Genomic DNA, 21,449 nt, shown 5'->3' on the forward strand with positions numbered 1-21,449 from the left:
GGGTTTTAAAACCGAGAGCAAATGATGCACGTTAACAGATAATTCTCCTTTAAAATTTCTGAAGTGACTTGAGAATAAGCCCTCCTGAAACTGTAAATAAACATGGAAAAAGGCTGTACGTAATTATGTTTAGCTACTAAGGCTGATGGAGATTCTAAAGTACACCAACATTAAGTCTGTCAGCTACAACTATCTATCTTACCCATACTAAGTGAAGATGCATAGACTTGAAGTGTCATATAATCAACAGAAGATGCACAGGGAGCAAAAGAACCTTGTTCAGCTGTATTGCAGACATTGCGGGAATAAAAACTTGAAAAATGAACGTGTTATTAGGCATGGAGGTATGCTGAAGCTGCAGTTTGACAATATAACAGCGTTTAATGCATTTCTACTGCTCTTACAGCGTAACTTCTGCCTTCCTGGCTGCTAGGAAGCACAGCGAGCAGACCTCTCTGTCCCACAGTGTACGTGCTCTGCTGAACACATCAGACTGCTTTGTCAAGCAAATTTAGCAATGTGTCCTTTAGCAATACAGACATCATGAAAAACAGGATATGTATACTGCTTACTGTTCAAGTAACTATGAAATACAAACTTCTACTGCTAATCGTTCTTGGGACATTCCCTTTAAAACAAAAAAGTTGGAAACTGTTTAGAAGTTCTGGGTGATAGAAAATGGTTTGAAATCTTCTGAAACACATAATGATGCTATTTTTCTATGTTAGGCAAATTATGGTTTTTAGTTGCTTACGTTTCCTTTTAAAATTCCAAAGTCTGTTTTTTAGAGTAGGACAAACCTGAAAAATCTCATATTTTGGGAAAGAGCAGACATCAAGACTCCACAGTAGCATGAAAACAGCTTTAATATATCGTTATCTGCTAATCAGTGCTGTAGAAGCACTCAGCTCAAGTGAAGCAGGCTGCTGGTATGGATGCCAACATGCATCCACTAAATAGTACAAGTTATTTTAAAGTCATTAGCAGTTTGATATAGTTCGAATGCACCACAATAGTTCAACTACTTTGGTGACCTCTTCGTTCTTTGCTTTTAGTTCCTAAACCTTCAAGGATATTTATTAATGTGCTTCAGAAAAGCGCAGCTCCCCAAAGGTTATGTATTGATTTAAATCAGCATTGCTCTACTATTTATGCTGTTTATCTGTCCCTCAAAAAGCTTGCTGATAACATCATCACAGCTCAGGCTCTGTCTGGATTTCTCTTGCAAGAGTTAATGATAAACACGTAATTACTTTTGAAACTTGGTCTGACAAAGTTATCCCATGCATTTTTCTGCCCTCAAAAAACCTTCTCCATCTTCATATTTCTGTCATTTTTCAATAACAAGCTTTCCAAGACCAGAAATGTGATGAGCTCCTAGCAGGATGCCCTAGGTCACAGCAGTGGATGACATTCCCCTAGGAGCTGTGCATGGGGGAGCCAAGTGTGACACAGCTTTTGCTGCTCGGGGCTGGAGGAAGCCCGGCCGGCAGCCAGTCTGGAGGCACTGAAGGAGTCTCCCATGCGGGCATAACTCCAAACAGGTGACCTGCAGGTATTTTTCCACCCTGTCAGCATGCCCAAACCTATCGGCCTCCAGCTGGTAAAAAAACACAAAAACACTGTAACCCCAACTCTGTTGTGCAACACAGCTTCTTTGCAGCATTTCAGAGAAAAAGGGAACCAGAGAGCTCTTTCGCTGGTGTAATGCCTCTGAATTAGCACATCCCACGAGGAGGAGGATTTGAAGGTGTTTACATATTGCCTTAGGGCACTCCACTTACTGCTCCCAGCACAGCAGCCCACCCAAGAAAGCTGCACGACTGCTGGAGGTGGTCTTCCTGCTCAGCCCAGGGAGGGCAGCCCTGGTGCCCTCAAATACTTGGTATTGCTGGGGGGAGAGGGGGGGACCATCACCAGCAGGTAGCAGAGAAAAGGGCGTGTGTATGTGGAAGCTCTGCAGTAAGTGGAAAGGACAGCAGTAAATGTCAATTTGCTCTGTTAAATAGCTACTTGCAGCAGTACAGAATCAAAGAGATGTAATTCTGGCTTAGTCACTTTTGCCACTTACCTCCTTTTTGCCCAGTGTGGGAAATACTAAGAATTTGGCTTAAAACTCATTTCTTAACGTACTCACTTAACATTCAGCCTTGCACTATATTTTTTCTTAAATTTCAACGTCCACTGCTCTATAATCCCGCTGCACTTCGTAAAGTGTTTGCTACTCCTTTAATTCTTCCTGCATTGTGATTGTCTTCCTTCCCAGGCCATCTTTCTGCCCTTTCCAATATCATTCTCTGTGCTTTTCCCTACCTTTGCTGCCCCCTTCCCTTATCTTTCACTCACTCTCTTTCCTTCATACTACCCCTTTCCCGACTCCTCTTTACCCAGTCATGTCCTAGATGCAGCAGTGCGATGCTGAAATAAAAACTACTTGAATAAGGAAAATTGTCCACCAGGCTTTGGGATCTTTTGCTAGATTCCTTCTGACATTTGCTTACACTACTTATTTTTAACTTACATGATGACATTCACAAAAGACAACTGTTCTTCAGGCAGCAAAGTCCAAGAATGAGGGCTGCCTTATCCATGTGCACAGAAAGCTGGTTATGTCTATAAACTGCTTGTACTGAACGCAGTTCTCTCTGAAGCACATCATGCTATGAATGATTGCAAATAATAAAGTTGCATTTCTGTAATTTTCATTTTAGTTTTATTTCTAAATTGGCCATTATTTCCAACCTTCCACAAAACTTTACTAGTAGTTTTTTTTTTTTGTTTTTTTTTTTTAACAGAATTTTAGGTCTGCTCAGCAGACGGTATTTTGCCTGCTGTCTGTCTGTCCAAACCAGACTCTTCTCTATAGAGATAAAGTGACAGACCATACTTAACTGGAGAGAAAAATTCTGGGACTGAAGTGTAACGCTACTTTTAAATTGATGAAAGCAGCAAGGATGTCATGTCAGTGAATCCTACTGTCTAATGATTATAGCTTCCTCAAAAGGCACAGTATGAAAGACTCCTGACCTTTCATTTGCTTCCTCTTGGTTGAGCCATTTTCTCCGTGATTTTCTTGCAATTTATTTTCTCATCAGTCTTAGAGACTCTCCTGAAGATTTTTTTTTTTTAAATACTAACTTTGCATGTTGCACTAAAAGGAGAGGTTGAAGTGTCAGGAAGCAGAAAGTGGTTAAATCTCCAAAAGAAGACCTGAGGAGAGACACCTCAGTAGACTGAGAAGTTTTACACACAACTGAAACGTATCTGGCTCATCTCCGCAGGAACTGGTTGCTCCTTTACCCATTCAACAAGTATAAAAATGTGTTGTGGAAAGTATCTATCCCAATGTTCCCACCTAACCAAGATGGTTTTGCACTTAACTCAAAAAACTGCAGCAGATGAAAAGGGAGATTTCAAAAAGAAAAGTAGAAAGTGAACATGAAACAACACCTTTGGCAGGACAGTAGTCTGAGACTTCAATGGCCTTATATTCTGTTTTTCACAAGAAAAGGCTCTATGGAAAAGGCTTGATTCCTCCTTTTCGTGGGTGGATTGCTCTGGAGGAGGCTGTATGGAGGTAGCAGCCAGAGGCACTTTCATGCAGCTCCCTGGAGCAGCTGTGACCAGGGAGCTTCCTGGCTGCAGGACCATGGCTCACAAAAAGGGTCTGAAGGAAACGGACTTTTAGAAATAAGTGATCATCCTGCTTAAAAGGTCTTTGTCATATCTGCTGATACCAGCAACACATCTATTGCTTGGACAGTGGCGGGTGTTTAACTAGTGCAGTTGACTTTTAGTCCCAATTTTGCCTCGTATTTAGTGGGAGAAGGTGGCTGCCTGTCAGCTGAAGACTCTTCATTGCCCAAAATATCTCTGCCCTCTGCTCATTATCAGAGAGAAAGACATACAGGAGTGGGACTTCTGAACATCCATTGCATACTCTTGAGCCTCACAGTACTACTCCGAATTACAGAAGTGACGTTTTCTTGAGAGGCAGTTTATCCACCACCTTAGTTCAAAACTGGTGAGCAATTTCCAGACGTTTCTCCTCTAGTTTCTAAATAATCTTCCTTGTAAATCAAAGACTAGTGCAAAACTTCCATATGCAAGCTTTACTTGAGATTACAGTGACATAACTCTGAAATCTCAGCTACTGGGAGTGCATTTTAATGGGCAAGAGGACATCATCTTCAAAGGAGTAAACATCACTGAACTGTAGAATAGAAACACACACCCATCTGCATGACCAAAACCTCCCAGATCTTATTTTTATTTTTACTTACACACAGATCTGACTGAGCTCTTCTACTTCCAAGTATTTTAATAGGAGTTTCTAAACAAACATTTGTAGGTTATAGTAGCTAAACACAACACTGAGAATCTAAAGCAGTTCACTGTTTCCCACAGAGTCCAAGAGGTAAAGAACAGAGAAAAGAAAGATGAATTAAACTTTGTTTCAGAATTAGCATACATACGTATTTTGATCGGTAAGATATAAAAGACTGTTTTCCTTTTATCATAATAGGAACTCATTATGCATTAGAAGAAAAATTATTCCAGCTACACAGAGCAGCCTGCAGGAGGATTTACAAGACTGATAATGAGCTGCTGTGCACTGCTGCTGTGTGACTGAAGCTCCGACACTGTGACTTAGATGCTTCTGGCGCATCATGCATAACACTATTTATGTGCCAAGCACAGGCCAAATTAGTGGAACTTGGCTGCACGTGTGCAACATAACTTAGGTATTTTTTGTGTCTGGAGATACAAAGAAAGCTTTGTGTTTCAGAATACAAGGGAAAGATGACCTTGGTAACACTTAAAGCTACCAAAAATTACTGATTCATCGAAACCAGTCACCAGGAGAAAAAACACTTAAAAGCATCTCTCAGAGAGCAAATATCCTGTAACAGCTCAAGAAGAGAAACAAACTGAAAACATGTAAATGTCAAAACAAAAAGCTGTTACATTTTAAGCACCAATGCAGAATACCCAGCAAGTAGTAATTCGAGCACAAGCCTAGACCACATTGCACTGGAGAGACCAGAGACAGATGATAGCAAAGTAGTTGATTGATGTCAGAGGAGGTATGAAGGTTGGAAAGCCTGCATTTCTGTTTCCTGCACTGTTTTAGAAACCCACAGCCACTGTGCAGAATGCTGCAGCTATACCTTGTTCATCATACTTTGATTTGTGTAAGCCCACTGTTCCGTCTCTAAATCTGCCCCCACCCCCATAACAACCTTAATAGCTCCACTGCCGATATGCCTGAACTGCCCATCTTTAAGATCATGCTCTTGTTTAATGTCCAGTGCTAATAACCGTGTCAGCATCCGCTTTCACACCTGGTTTCATACTGAGTCTAAAATAAAACGGCTGTTATTGGGTCAGGAAATATCTAACAAACGCGTCTATAAATTGCAGTGTGTATTTAACATGAAACAAAGCAAAGGAGCATGAAGAACAGTTTCCAAACAAAGCAACTTTACTAGCTTACTTGCACGGTAAAATGCGAACAACATCGTTCTGCTTGTAACTCTCGATGCAGACAGCACAATGATCAAAGTCTGGGTCTGTTTCCTAAAATGAATGGAAAGGAAATTCGAGTCAAGAGTTTAGGCTATGACAAAGGTAAAAGTAGTTGTGATTAGTACGTGAAGTGTGTTGTGCCAGAGTGGCTATTATTAAGAAGATACAAAAGAAATGACTACGTGGTTAAATTCCAACATGGCTTGAAAAAAAGAAATGTAATCTCAAATGTAATCTCAACTATCCCCTCATTTGGAGTTGGTAACTGACCATTTGAAGCACAAGCTAAGGCCTAAGATGTTTATAATATTCGGCTGAATCACCAAAATATGGTAGGGACTTTCCTACAGTGATTACTTCAGCTTTGAGGTAAAATCCTTTTTTTTTTTTTTTTTCTCCTCTGGGGGGGAAGTACGAGCATTCTGGGATTCCCTTTTATAGCCAGAACTAGGGATTTTTACTTATTTCAGGGGAGTCCCATGTTTTTGTGCACTGCTTACTGGCAGAATTATCATCTTTTTATGCAGACACGAAGATGATGACCAGTGACTGGCTCCTCTCCTTTCTGTTTTCCAAAAGCTATGGTATCTTACTCATTTTGTAAACCAAATGAGAATTTAAAACTTCCACTGAAAAAGGGCTGGCTTCATTTGGACATAGCTATGGCACCAGCAATATATATATTTAAATTCTTGGGCCCGAGACACAAAACAGACCGTGCCTTCTGTTCCATCAAGTTCATTCTTTCCGCAGCTAGCGAGCTACTAGCGGAACAGCGAGCCTGGAGCTGCTGCAAGGCAGCCAGCCACTGCCTGGTCAGAGCCAGCCATGCTGCACACAGAGAACCCCATGGGATGCTCTGACAAAGGGCAGGCTTTGTCATATGCTCTGCCCACCTGCATGTGCATCTCACTCTGTACTGCAGCCTACACCTGGTTTTGAAGACAGCATCTTTTCTTTCAATACGGAAAATTTGTGTTCCCATACCCACAGAAAAGGTTCAGTGTAGGAGGCTGCCTTGAAACAAAACTCCTCCCCACCCTCAGGTTACTTCATATTCATGTTTCATATGAGATTGTGCTTTATTACCTGCCTTTTAAATTCTTTTTTTTTTTCCACATAAGTTACATACAAAGTGATTCTAAGCTTACAGCATTTCACATAAACAGTGCTAGCCCCATGTACTCCTAGCAGCAAAAACACTCAGCCCGCTAGCACACAAAACCACTCTCAGTCACAGTTACCAGATGGAGTGCAAGAAGTACTTAAGCAAGAAAAACTCTTGAAATGTGCAGACTTACAGCATACATCAATACTAAAAGTTACACAAAAATATTGTGCCGTAAAATGAAGCAAGTCTCCAACAAGGAAGGTGAGATCATAAATCAGAAGCAAAAGGAAAAGCTGAGAAGTAAACCATTTCCCCTGATAAAAATTAATGATGTTCAAGTTTATCATGTTGAAATATTATACCTTATCACCCTTCTTTACTGTCCTGGTTGTCAATTTACCGATGGCTTTCTTGGCAGCATCTCCAAGACGACGCTAATGAAGTGAGAAAGAAGAAAACACAAATTAACCCAGATAATCAAGCTTTATTACCATCGTTTATAATGGCTTACTTGTGCTAGATAGTAACATTGCAATACACGCTGTGGTGGTGGACAAACACACAGGATAAAAAGCGTACACAGCAAAGCCTGCAATTGCAGGTTTGTCAACAAAAAAAAAATCCAACAGCAGAGCACAGGAAAGCACTTGACACATGTGGGCATGAACCTCACAGACTACATAAGAGTCCACAGCAGTTACCCAACATGTGTGTGACAAAGCTAATGACACCCTGCCCACAGGATACGAGCTGAAGCAACATGCCTTCCTGGTGATTTCCGGGATCCTGGGCTCATATTGATTTTTATTCAGTGTGCTAGAATACACTCTGTTCTCTTAAGCTCTTTTTTTTTTTCCTCCCTGAGCAGGCTGATCTTATTCTGAGACATAACAGATCCTCAGCGTAACCTATTTTCTCTCCTGCTATTACCTGAAGCAACCACTACCACAGAAAGCAAAAATTTATGGGTCACAAAATCTGAAAGAGACTTAAATAAAGCTGAAATGAACACTGGTTTAAATATTAACCTCGATCTGACTGCACAGCCCGAGCTATTTTTGCTGTTTATGTTGTTTTCATGACCACCACCGTCGGATGGAGGAGCCATTCCTGCGCTTGCAGCGCTGGTTCCTGCTGCAGTGCCCGGTTCCCAGCCAACTGGGGATGGCTGCTGGCCAGCTGGTTCGTGGGATCCCAGAGCCAGGGCAGTAAGCAGCACTGAGCTCGTGCTTTCTTGTTTCAGGAACTCGAGACGTCAGATTGGGTTTACATTTACTGGAAGAAAGGAAGTTTGCGTTCTTCATCCTTCACCTACCTTGTAATAAGCACTCTGCTTTTGACAGCCAGATTCTGAGAATGCAAAAAGAAAACACCGAACACTCCCATCCAGCTTGGAGCATTTTGGGTGTCCACAAGTGGGCATTTTGTGTGTCCACCTCCAATATACTTGAAAAATCAAGTTCTTCTTCAGTTTCCCCCCATCCCATACACTAATTTTTGCATACAAGCTGAAGCTCAGAAGGCTGCTTTTACTTGATAAAGACCTCAGGAGGCCACTACAACTGTATTTATTGCATCAGGATCACTGTACCAACATTACTCAGGGATTATATAAGCACACAATTTTGGCGGTTTCACAGAAGAGCTATTTTAAATTTTTTAGGACATGGATTTGAAATACATACTACAGTGTTTGGAGCCTAACACACTATCAGGAACAAAGGTGGGAAAGGGAAATTTTACGCTTCCTGAAGTCAAATATCTCATCCTAGCTTCAACAGGTGAGAAACTAGTTAATTTAGGTAAATCTAAATTACATATCCCAAAACAAGCACGTTGGCTGAGTACCTAATGCCCAGAATACACTGGAACACTGCTGGACTGGATTATCACTGCACAGCCAAGCATGATTGCTTAAGAGAACACTGAAAAGGCAAAGTGAGGCATTTCACTTAAATGCCACCTACCACCTACATAATAGCAGGTGGTATATGTGCTTATACTGCATACATTTCTAGTTGTGCTATATGAAGCCTTTCAGAAAGAATATAGAATCACATCTTCATGTCAAAACTATTAATGTCAGAAAAACTCTTTCAAAATGTGTGTATTCTCATATAAACTATATAAAGAAATTTGACAAACAGTAACTTTCATTTCTATTTAAGAGACTCCTATTTAAGAGATTCATCTCTTCCACTTTCTAATTTTAACAAATAATTTTATATGCTAACTTTGGAAACACTCAGCATTTGCTATTTTGTTAAGTTAGGGCACAGGCACACAGCATATACTTGCTTTTAAAACCTACAACCACCTTGATGGAAAAGGCTACCAGTACATGCAAAGGAGTTTCATACTTCTGGCGGAAATGTACAAGAGCAATCATGTGAAATACCGGTATCTACTTGCACTATCTATAAAACACTGCATGTTTTTGATGTCCTTTAAAAAAGCGTGCCTCTAGACATAAGCTGTGATCTTGTTTTTCAGTTAAAGCAAGTTATTTCATCGCTAACAGCACAGCCTTCTCTCGGAGAGCTCTCAAAGCTCTTCAAAAATAAGCTGTAGCTGTCGCCACCTTCTTATTAAAGTTTAATACGCTCAGCTTTTTAAACCACATAAAATTTTCATCAAGTTTCTCCTGACCTTTGTAAAAATCTAAAGAAAGAAAAAAGGTCATAAAAGCCCTCTCCCCAAGGAGCAGCTGTTTTGAAACACGGACATTTGGAAGAAGCCTAGAACCATGTAGGGGATGCAGCGGGCACAATTTAGTATTCCACAGATATTCATTCAGTAACAGTTATATTTAAACTTTTACCATCCCAGGGGACCACGCTAAGTACCAGCTACAGCGTGGTCATTTAAGAATGACATCCTTAGGAAAATCTACAGAATGCCCATGGGACCTGCAGCATCAGACACTATTTCTAGAAACTGAAAAGGAAATCCTTTTTGTCACAACTGTGGCTTTGTAGGTTTGCATTTGTTTTAGGTTTGACAAAGTGCTTTAAAGACCCGAAGTGCTGCCCCAGTGAGCCCTTATGTGTCCCCTAATATGGGACAGGACTAGAGGTTGGCAGCTTTATAAGATAATTGACAGAGATACACAGAGACAAAGAACACAGTGGTTTTCCTGAGGTTTACTGACCCTTCTCAATAACAGCCAAGGCACGCTAGGAGACAGTGGGTCATTAAGTCCACGCTAGTAAAACATTTACTTCTAAAGTTTAATCCATGTTTAAGTTGATGACTTCATATATTCAAAATATCTGAGTATGGGCACACTTAATTGATTCAATTCAGACGTAAGCTCTTATGTTAGATGTGAAAGAGGATGTAAGAAAGGCAAACTAAGCAATATTTTGTCCAGTATGTGTGACCAGGAGAATTAGACAGTACACATCAAGTATCATCTTGATGAAAGCTAGAAGATAGCGCAGGTCACCTCTATCCCTTAGTTTTCTTACCCTAATGTTCATGCATTTATAGCTGTTGTATAAAGGCATTCCCAAACTGAATTGCCTTATTACTAAAGCTATCCTTAATAACATGGATAAAATTAATGATATGAGTTCCATGTTCTACCACACCATACAAGCTCATTCAATATTTAACTTCCCTCTCCATCCCCAAATGTCCTTTTCAAAAAGAAATAATATGCTGTACAGTACGTATTAGTTAGCCAGCACAGTTTCTCTCTTCCTCTTTGACTTGCACTCAAAAACAAATATTTTGCCTCCGTTCTTTTCTTTCCTGTCATATAATAATAGCTTGTATTGGTGCTGCTCAGGACAGTAACAATCTGCTATATAAAATCCCTGCCAAGAAACATGCTCTGCCTCTGAACAAAGTGGTTTTCAACACTAGTTTGATGGACATTCCTAAGAAATTATTAATTCTCTATAGACTACTGTATACAGAAATATCACCTCAATTTAACAGGGAGAAAAAAGTGCCCTTACCTGATTCCTATCACGTGCACTTGTGTACCTGATCTTCTGGATGAAGTAAAATATTAACCATGCTGAAGAAATTATCATCAAAACAATGAAAGATATTGACACAAAGACTAGAGAGCCCCGACTGAAGTTTTTTGGAGGAACACGGGATCCCACTGCTATTGCCATCAGGACAGAGATGTTCTTTTCCAAATAGTTCAGGATCTCCTTGACCTTTGATTCTGTAATCATGACAGCAACAATGTCTCCAGTTCCTATAAAAAGAGGAAAAATACTTAATTCATATTTAAAATTAACATCACCTGCTACTCACAAGATTTTCTGTATGCAAAACAATTTGACAACTTAAAGAATTTAATCTATGCTACCTATGGCATAAGGAACATGCTACTGGGCACTCAACTCGAGGCTTACCCTTCAAACCCAGGTTTTCAAACTAGGGCATTAACATGCAAACTGTTTACAGCTCCACACATCGTAACAGGTCTCCACCAGTTAGATTAAACAGTACTTCCCACGTTGTAACTACTGCGTGCAGTCTGAACTCATTTTAGGGAGCGCATTTGTTCCAGATTGGGAGCTGTGATCACCTGAATAGGCAACTCACAGAAAAAAAAAACACATTTAGAAAATGAGTGGTCTTGGTGCACACAGAGCTGAGTACAAGCTGCTCTGAAGAGTTAGGCAAGTTCCCCGATGCGATTATGAAGATTGCATGTACCAGAAAGATTGTCAAGGACCTGCAAATCATAATTCCACCAAGGATGCAACAAAGCCAAGCTTCTACCTGTACTAATTCTCTGACAGAAGTGAAAACAAAGCAAATAAACCTGGCTGGAAAGTGGAGCAGAAATGAAAAAACTGACCATAAGTTTGAGTAATGATTTTATCATCCATACAAAGACGTGCTCAGTAAGGTAGCGATCAGCTTCATCAACTCCATTTTGACTGCCTAGCCCATCTGGTTTTTGTAGTGCCTTGTCCCTAGTCCACCTCACATCCCAAAGGGAAAATCCTTAGCACAAAAACCACAAGAATCAAACTACAAAACCAGACAAAAAAGAATGAAATCTGCAGAGCAAAGAGAGCACCTCTGCTTTAAATGCAGAATTCCCCCGTCCCCTGTGAAAGGAGATCTTTAACTCAGAAGAATTCTGATCTAAATTCAAAAGACAGCAAAATTTATATTAAAACCAAAGCAACAACAACAAAAAAAAACCACCTTTGAGTGCCATTGTTCTTCTTCCAGATCTGTACTGAAACCCTTTTTTCAAGACCTATTTTCAAAATGTGTGCAAAGCCTGCTCAGCTGTTCTCTCCATCTGTTTGCTCCAGTTCACATTCCCTAGGAGAGGAACTGTACAATGCAAGAGACTGCAGCACCCAGATTCTGGCTTTAGAGTAGATTGGAGTTGCAGAGAAATTTGTGTGACAGTGAACAGAGAACATTAAAAAAAAATATTCTTTGCATTAAAAGAGGATTTCAAGTCCCTTAATCAAAATTGTCTTCTTCAGAAGTTACTGTACCCAGAAAATGAAGGAGAAATGCCAAAAGAACAACATTGAAACTGATGAAGACAGGGTGACAGTCTCTAACAGCTAATTTTCCAAAGTGGGGGCTTCAGAGCTGTGTAAGTCTTTTAAGCGTTACTTCATTACTCCTTTCCATTCACAAAGCTCAAAAGCTTTGAAGCAGCAACCCTGCACCAACACGATCTACGCAAACAAAATCACCAGCACACCAAAATTCACACCAAGCCCGCTGCAGACCAGCTCTCCACAGCCTCTTCTATTCAAGACCGTTAGAACCCAAACTCGGTTCAAGATTATTAATGAACTGCAAACCTCAGAAAACAGAATAAAATCCCACTGCCTGCTTTGTTTGAGAAGAAATCTATTTGGATTCTTGCTTGCCCAGCTGGGAAATGTCTTTGCCCAATCCTGCAGCATTTAGGACAGGACAAAAGGCACCTTTCCTGCAACTTAAAGATCCTGTACGCAGATGCAGCACGTGCTCCTGCAACCCTCAAAGCCAGCCTACAGCCCAGATGCTGCAAGATCAACCAAGAACAGAGAACTTGATCCTGATTGATATTCTCCCCAGGCTTCACCTCTGTTCCTCACATCTGGTTCTGATAGCGAAGGAAGGGCAGAGGGACCGTTTTCCCCAGAGCACGCGTTCTGCTGTACTTCCCCAGTAGGTATTTATTTGGACCACTGAGTTATGTCAGTATCAAAGGATCTGTCAGAAGCACTCGATGCAGCATTCTGACATGATTTATAAAGCTGTCCGCGAGGCAGAGCTGACTCAGATCTGATGCTAGTCCAGTGCCGTCTGAATTAAAAGCTGAAGCCTCCACCTATTCCCTGCTGCCCAGGGGATGTGACAAGGCTGACAATCTGCCACACGTTTTATATAAGGCCCGGCACAAAGGGAACCTCTGGCGTCTCTGCGAAGCGATTTGCATTCCAAATGACTCAACTGGGAACAGCCAAAGTGCTACTGCCGCTTCTGACCCTGTGAGAGCCAAGGAGAACTGCAGAAAAAGAAAAATAAATCGTGCCTGTTTAACATACTGAAGCTCAGTGGAAACTGGGACTTGGTTCATCCATATTTCTGTCAGGGGCATCACCCTAAATAATTATAGCAAAAGCTCCCTGCTTGAGAAGAATTGGGGGCAGGAGGAGACACGGACTCATTTATTTTAAGCACCTTGAAATCCTGCATTTCTGAAACCTAAGCAGAAAAAAATCCTCAGGTGAATAGCACTGTGTTTCTAAAAGTTAGAATATGGTCTTTATATATAAATTTTATGAGAAGAAATGCTCTCCTGAGCCAAGAGCAGTGTTCAGTGATAAGAAGCTGGAATGCTACCTAAAGCCAAGGAACTGAGCACTCAACCAGACACAATGAGCTAGGACAGACAGCAGACCTAAGATAAATACTGAATGTTGACACCTATACATATTATACATCATTTGTTATCATCCACGCCCAGATAGCTGTTTTTAACTTGCAATTTTACTGTGTGCATGCTTATTAGGATAGTTACACAACTCTGTACGAAAAGGAAGTTGTGATTCATCATTGGAACTGGGCAATGGGAACATCGGGACAGGAGAAGAGAAAGATTAAATATCTGGGAGGACACTAAGACCACCAAGATGGGAAGAGCAGCAACAACCAGAAGTTTCCTGTAGTTTCCTGTAGTGCTCCTGAAGAAATTGCTTTGGCTCCCTCGCTAACCACACCTCCTGGCAACTCCAAAAGAGCAACTTTGGAAAGTCAATAAAGTCATCTCAAAGAAAGATTACCGGTCTCATCACTAGCAAATAGTTGTTCCCCCACTTTTTGTGTTGATTCTTGACTACCAAACGCTTCTCTGAAGCTCTAAATACAAACAACTGTGGCCAGGATACCAAGCTAAAAATGGGCTTAGTTCAAAGAGCAGACTTCAGACACCTTCCATCCACCTACTGTCCCTTGGAGGACACAGGCAATGGCAGCCTGACAAAATGCAACTAAGCAGATGTTTTTGTTTTTTTTTCCTGGGCTTATGAACAGCCCAAGCAGCTGTCTGGTCAATGCTGGGGAAGAAGGGAGGCTGACAACTCCTCCTGGGCATCTGAGCTGCTGCCAGTGCCGCAGTGCTGCAACCAGCTCCTGGCAGATGGGAGGGCCAAGCCTGGAATCCCTCCTCCAGCACAGGAGGTACAGGACCACCTGTAAGAGGCACTGCCCTGCTTTGATTTGATAGAACAAGGTTTGCAGAGAACTGGGAATTAAATCAGGTGCTGGTAACAAAGGTGAGCGCTTTTCTAATGGCTGGTATTTTCAGCTGAAGTCCTTGCAGTTTCCTTAGCCTTCGATTGCACTTGCTGATGCTTGTTGTAGACACAGCACGAAGCAGATAAACTGCACTCCTCTCACACTTGCAAAAGTATACTGTTCTCTTCCAAAAGTAGACAATATTTAACAACCAAAGATTCTCATTACTTTACTCTGAAAAAATAAACTTAAACAGATTTATTGAAATCTTTTTTTTTCCTGTTGGAAATTTCAGGGTACTTCCTTTAAAAAACACTCAAAATCTCCACCTCCCCAATAAAGGTAAGGAATAAGGCAGGCAGCTCCTTACGGGCTGGATTCCGAGCATGATCCAGACACCAAAAACCAAATTGCAATGATGTAAGCATCGTAATAATAATCTAATTGGAAATAAAACTGCTCATCTTCACAAACCATTACAATTCCGTAATTAAGCATTTCTGAACATGTATGAGACAAACGTACAGGTGCCCAGGAAAGGGATCGATTCCATTACCATACCAGATTTCTTAGAATAACATTAAGTAGCAGTGAGACCACCACAAACAGCAGCTACGTTAGGGCTGATGGGAAATGCTTTTGTTCAAGTCATTTTGGAACTCTAATAACCCTTTTAAGTCATATTCACCAATAGCTTACAAGGTAAGGACATACTGGCACTCTAATAAAGACCTATTGGACTGTTGAAGCCTCCTGACCCACATGGAAAACACCATCACCATAGTCTAGTTTTCAGCTGTTGAGTAGTGAACGTGTCAATGAACAGCTCCAAGACTCTCCTGTGAAGTGACCTTGCAGAGACAGGCACAAATTAAGAAACTTATAATCAAAGGAAGAATATAACCGCCTTTTCCCCCAGGAGAAAGTCTCTTAAAACCAGTTTACAGGTTTGAAGGAGGCTTGTTCCTTTCTATCATCAACAGAATAGGCTGGGAGAGGGAACTGTCAGAAAGTTGCTTCAGAAGCCCTACTTACATAGGCAAGAAGGATGGTAATTGAGGAGATTAATGCAATTCTGACAACTTATTGGCCAACAGTGATGGAATCTGGGAGCCCGCAAAACATCTACGAAGAAAAAAGGAGAGCACAAAGTGCTGCTGTTATTTATGAAGTTCTGGGACCGATTGGGAGTTCTGTGAAAACACCAGAAGACATTAACCATAAGGAACATTTTACTCTGCTAGAAATAAAAGGTATGCAAAATTAAGGAAAAGCAGAAACAAGGAGTCTGACTACAAGTCAGAAATTAAAGAAAAACAGACAGGAATGACAAATGAAGTTGACACGAGGGGGTATGCTGATATTCAGAAAGACCTCTCTGCTTATTTAAGGATGATACTTCCCAGCTCAGGTGTTTATCCATGTTAGAAAACAATCTACTGATAATGAAACCTGCACTGCCAGAAAAGGTGAGCTCAGGGAACTTTTCCAATATAAATTCCATAGTACTTAACATTGGGGAACACACAAATTCTTCAGATATTTTAAAGTTTTAGTCAAATGCAAAATAGAAGTTCACTACAAAGTGAACTTTGTAAATTTGAAAATTAAGTCTTACATTCTAAACCAGGCTTTTGTAAAAGCATACAGTAAAAAGAGGAGTCCTGGCAAATCTTTACAGCAATTAAAACAGGTCTGGCTGCACATGTTTTTATTTTGATCTAATCAGAAAGTAAGCAAGAGCACATCCAAGCTGTCAACACAAGTGCAATCTCAAGGGTAAAATATGTTGTTTGAGATGTCCCAAATCAAATACTTCTGAAAACAAGGAAAAAAGCATAGTATTTGCCAATTACTTTCCCTAAGCAAGGCAAGAGCTTAATGCCAAGAATATGCATCAATTTTAAAATGAGGCTGAAGGTGTTTTTTTTTTTTTTTTACAACTTTTTTTCTTCCTGATCCCTTTGCAACATTGAAGATGTCAACTTTTTGTATGTAAACACTTACTGTAGATGTCTATTTTTCGTAGTGTCAGACAGTTGAACGGATGTTACAACCCTACCATGAGAAAATTGTACATGACAGCAGTATATACTGCTACCTGAAAGTTACAGCCATTACCTACAAGTTCGGCTACCCCAAAACACTGAGTAGTTGTTTCCAGAAATTACAAGTCTCTTTGCTACACAGGCCTATGCAGAACAACCTGAAAAACAATGGCTTGAGGCTAAAACTTGAATTCCAACTGTCTACAAGAGGACAAAAGAAGTAGATGTTCAAGTTTAGCGAGGGTCAGGCTTGTATGAACTGCAAACGAAATACAGTCAAGTTGTACCTGCAGAACAGTCAAAGCTCTTCTTTGATTGCAGCAAAATGAGCTTCAGGGGATTTTACTCCGCCAGGGTAAGACAGGACACTGAACTATGTCATCTAAATATGCCTACGTGCACATCACTGTTTTGAAATGCACCGTGCATTGCCATAGTGCCACCAGAAACGTGGATGTTCAGAGCTCTGCTCCTTGCAGAACAGCACACGATGAAGGCATGTGATTAGAAAACCAGGAACAGCAGGAGTAGCCTTCCAAAGATGGGTGTGACAGAATTAACTTCAAAACAAAGATTAATGCCTAATCAGATTCTTGTTGTGCTAGCCTGTAACACATTAAATAATTAAATCCATTGGCAATAAATAACAATCATCGTGTAAGCAGGAACAAGCTCTCCAAATGCTTACCCTCCTTTGTTAAACAAGGAACTGTGCTTTGGCACAATGCTGTTGTCATACTTCTACACCAGCTTCATAATCTACTGAGTCTAAGAGCTCAAAACAGGAGAGCTAAACAGCAAGATCAGTTGAGGAAACTGTTGGGCCATGTTTAGAATTCAGCTGACACACTATTTCATAACCCAGTTGCTCTGTTCTGACACTCGGTGAGATGTTTCTTAAGGACAAATCTGCATAAAATCAAAACAAGTAGTCATTGCTAAATCATCCCGTCCCATTCACAAGTCCAAACCATGCTGACACGTGTGAGATGGTGGAGCTCTGCCACTGCATTTCCTCCAGCTTAACAACGAGCTGAGTCTGAACGTGTCTCTGCTGCACCCCAGAAGCAATACAGCATTAGGATGTAGAAGACAGACATTACTTTGACTTTGCTACAGATCATTTCCTCTCCATCAACCTCAGATAGCACCTTTTCACCTTCTGTTTTAAGTCTGATGACGATGAGCACTATTAAAAGAATTAAGATCCTTCTACTGAGCTACCAGATGCCCCCAGAAGACATCCTGCAGAAGATACTGCTTACTTGAAAACTGTTTCCTTCAGGAACAATGTCCAAAAACTGTAACCTTAGATCTGGATTTAACACCTAAACACTGATTAGTGTCACATTTTTGGTTTTTAAAAAGTAATACTGTAATGTAACATATTACCGTTCATTTTGCAATTTAAGATGTGTTTGGATTTTGATAACTAGAACTCTACTCTTGCATTTTGTAACGTCAGCAGGTGCTGGTAGGTGGCTTCTGTTTTGCCATTTCTGGATAGCAGTTTCCATTCCCACCAGTGTGTGTGGAACTAAGAAACCCAGGGATTTCTAATGAGAGCAGTCTGCCATGGTCTGGTATTTTCTTCCATCTACAGACAACTTCAGCACAGACCCATCAATCTGGACAGTGTTTCCAAACAAATCCAGCAAAGCCCCCAAAACACATGGTAACAGAAGCTTACGCAAGGACACTACAAAGTGTTTTTACAACTTCGTTAGAAGCACATTGTGTAAATCTATGAGTAAGTTTGATTCCACGGAATCCATGGATTTGGGGAATTACTCTGCAGCGGGAGCATGGTCTTTAGCTAAGAAAAAAATGTAATTACTTACAGTCACTAACAGTCCCACGGGCCTTCTCAGAGCCACAGAACTAATTATCCTTTCAGCTGGCTAAGGAAAAACGAGCCTAACTCCTGTTATTTCAGCTGTGGATGAGGTACCTAACATGCAGGAACACAGGGAAGAGGAAGTTCTGCAAAGCGTTGAGCTTTGTGAAGGGTTTTCCCTGGCTTGCCTCTGTGGGACAATTGTTTCCTTAAGGCTCAGAATCCATGCTCCAAACACACTTCTCTCTGCGTCCTGCTACGTGTCAGACAACTCCATTTACTACCACCTGACACACTTTCCTGATGAATACACCTACAAGAAATGCAGCGAGAAACAGATTAGCTATAACTCTGTTGACACTCGTTCCCAACATTTTCAATCAGCAAACAAGCAAATTCACAACATAAGATGATCAGAGATACACCAACTATGGTCATACTATTGAAGATTGTTTTTCCTCTTTTTAAAAGCTTCAACTTCCATGAGTCACCTTTCCTTCCCTTTCACTAATATTCCAGGTAAGTTAATAGTGAAGAACAAAACTGCAGCACACAATAAAATCAATTTTGAGCTGTGGATTAAAGCAGGTCTCAGGAATCCAGGGGAAGTTTTGCAGTTGATTTGGTATAGAACTGTAATTCTTAAGCACACTCAGGCAAAATGATCTGCAAATCACCCTGCCAAGGTTTTTGTGTATCAGTGTAGCTTGCAGTTGCACCAGGAGGAAGATTGGGAGTTAAAGGTCAGCAGCACAGATTTGCAGCACACAGTAAGGGTGGCACAGCCCAGGAAAGCAGCAAACCACACAGCTGCCAGCCCTGCAGCACCTTCCACCCAGACCAGGGACCAGCCATCAGATGGCAACAGCTCCTGATGACTTCCTGCCCCTCCTGTCTCTGACCTAGTGACCTAAAATAATTCACGTAAAATGCATTCGGTTTTGTCACAGTTTGAAATGAGTACGTGTCTTGCCTCCTGCGCCAGTGGTTTGTCTCTGATGTTTTGTTCTAAAAGCAAACACAAGGCAATGAGAAATCTTCCACTTGAAAGAAAACAGTTCTTGGAAGCCAGTGGTATTGGGTAGGTCTCCTGCAGCACTAAAGGAGGAAAAAGTCACCTTCTGTACACATCATTAAAAAAAACACTAAGAAAAATAACACATGGCTTCTTCAGAAGAGCAATGAAGATTTATCTTGATGTCTGCAACTTGTGCCAAAGGCTTGAAAAGATTTAGCAACGTCAGGTAAATTCTCTGACCAAGGTTTTGTATTAGAAATTGTTTAAGTACTTCAAGAAATTTCTTCAGTGCTGATAAACCCTGCTTTTTGGAACCCAGCAACTTCATTTTGATGATAAATATTCATTTATATTTTTGTTTATATTTGTTCCATAAATTCTAAATATCTTGTTTTTATTTTAGGGGCTTCTTTGGTTCATATTCTTTTCTATAAACCCAAATAAAAATCTATCTTGTATTTAATAAGACCGTCTCCACCACATAAAAAAATAGAAAGAACTAAAATGCTGTTTTACCTGCACTTCCTTCCTATTCCCATAATTGATTATAAAGGAGACAGCTACTAAATATTTTCTCCACCACACAGGCTTTTTACATTAGACAATATTTGTTCTGCTTTAACAGAAGTAGAAAGCAAAACCACCCATAAAACTGCCTTCCTGCCAGTGATATCATAGTCTAACATAACCTATGCTGGGAAAAGATGTCCTTCATTTAGGGTGATAGAGGACATCTGCAAGAATATGTAAAATATGTTTATTCTATATGTGCATAGAAATACATATGAGAATATGTAGATAGAAAAGAATGTTGCAAATAAGATTAGCAGAAATGGACACAAAGTGTTTCACCAATTCCTCTAGGTCAATACGTATTTTAAAATTAACTTGAAGTTGAAGGGACAGAAACTTAGTGGGCTGGACTACCACATAAGAAAAATCAAGTTTTGATACTAGCAGTAAAAACTGTTCATTTAATATGAGCAGAGATGAAGGACTGACTCAAGAGTGACAGCTGTTAGGTGGCCACCAGAAGGAATTTATATTCTGTTAAGCACGGATAAATTTCCGCAACATCAGAATTTTCTGATGTGTGTTCAAGCATAAAATAACTCGGAAAAAAAAAATATTAATTCCACGTGTGAGATCTGCTTACTGAGTTTTTTTTTTTTTTTTAATAGGGAATTACCCCCCTGCAGGTTCAAGATGAGCAACATGCATAAATCTATGTAATGTTTTAATTACTTTTAGCACAGACATTGCCAAAACTGGTGACTGAAATTCATGTAAAGGTCAAGGCAGGAAAGCACAGTTCAGAGTATGTGTTATCAGCACTTGCTGTTTCCCCCTCTGCTTCACCAGGCAGACAAAAGAGTCCTAAAGTTGTGCAAGTAATAGTACAAAAACTACAGCGCAGATACAAAGCCTATTTCTACCTGTTTGTACAAGGGAAATGTGATGACCAGGTTCATGACTGCCTAAAGACTCTTACAAAAGGGCACTGTGAAGAATGCATGTTTTAAAGAACAGCAGAACAGCACTAGTCACTGTATGGAAATCAGACAAGCTTGTTGGCTGACCTTCATTTTATATCAATTTAATTTAACACACTTAACTTCAAGACCAGCAGAATACACATGGTCAACTCCTCCTGACCTTCAGGAACAGAAAATGCTAAAGAGAAGAGGTGTAGCATGCTAGCATACCCAGTTGACAGATGATTTTGTCATTCACCACCTCAAAAGCATACATACATGAGTGATAAGACTGATAAAACAGAAGAAGGAAGATCTGAGAAGGCCATGACTGCGTGTCAGTACTCTGCACAACATTTGTTTGGACAGACTCATTGTTCCAGCACAGGTTCATGAATTTACACTGTGCTTGGCATAGCAATCATGGGGTTAATGGAATGGTGGATGCCAAACCTTCACCATGCTGAAGTTAACACCAAAGGACCAGTCTGCATCTCCCAGTCACACACAGCTGCAGTTCTTACCCCGAGCAAACAGGAAGCTATTTAAGGGAAGCCCAGCAAAACACAGATTGCTAAACAGACCTCTGACATTATCAGAACAATCAAAACAAGAACCGTGGAGTGGCACTCCTCTTTATTATAGCAGATAATAAATATTATTATATTATTTTGCTAGAACATTGGGCTTTTTGCCTGCA

At 40.5% G+C, this 21,449-nt stretch overlaps 1 protein-coding gene across 4 annotated transcripts in view; it reads right to left on the reverse strand.

Moving 5' to 3' along the window:
• RNF130 (ring finger protein 130) overlaps nt 1-21,449 on the reverse strand; it is a 50,227-nt gene that overhangs the window by 17,255 nt on the left and 11,523 nt on the right. For all 4 annotated transcript variants that reach the window (XM_027468578.3, XM_027468576.3, XM_027468574.3 and 1 more), the window contains 3 exons: nt 10,606-10,856; nt 7,003-7,074; nt 5,498-5,580 (listed from right to left, as the gene is read on the reverse strand). In XM_027468578.3, coding sequence (XP_027324379.1) covers nt 5,498-5,580; nt 7,003-7,074; nt 10,606-10,856 — 406 coding nt within the window. The remainder of the gene's footprint in view (nt 1-5,497; nt 5,581-7,002; nt 7,075-10,605; nt 10,857-21,449) is intronic.

This window comes from Anas platyrhynchos, chromosome 14 (genome assembly GCF_047663525.1).
Source record: "Anas platyrhynchos isolate ZD024472 breed Pekin duck chromosome 14, IASCAAS_PekinDuck_T2T, whole genome shotgun sequence".
Lineage (NCBI taxonomy): Eukaryota > Metazoa > Chordata > Aves > Anseriformes > Anatidae > Anas > Anas platyrhynchos.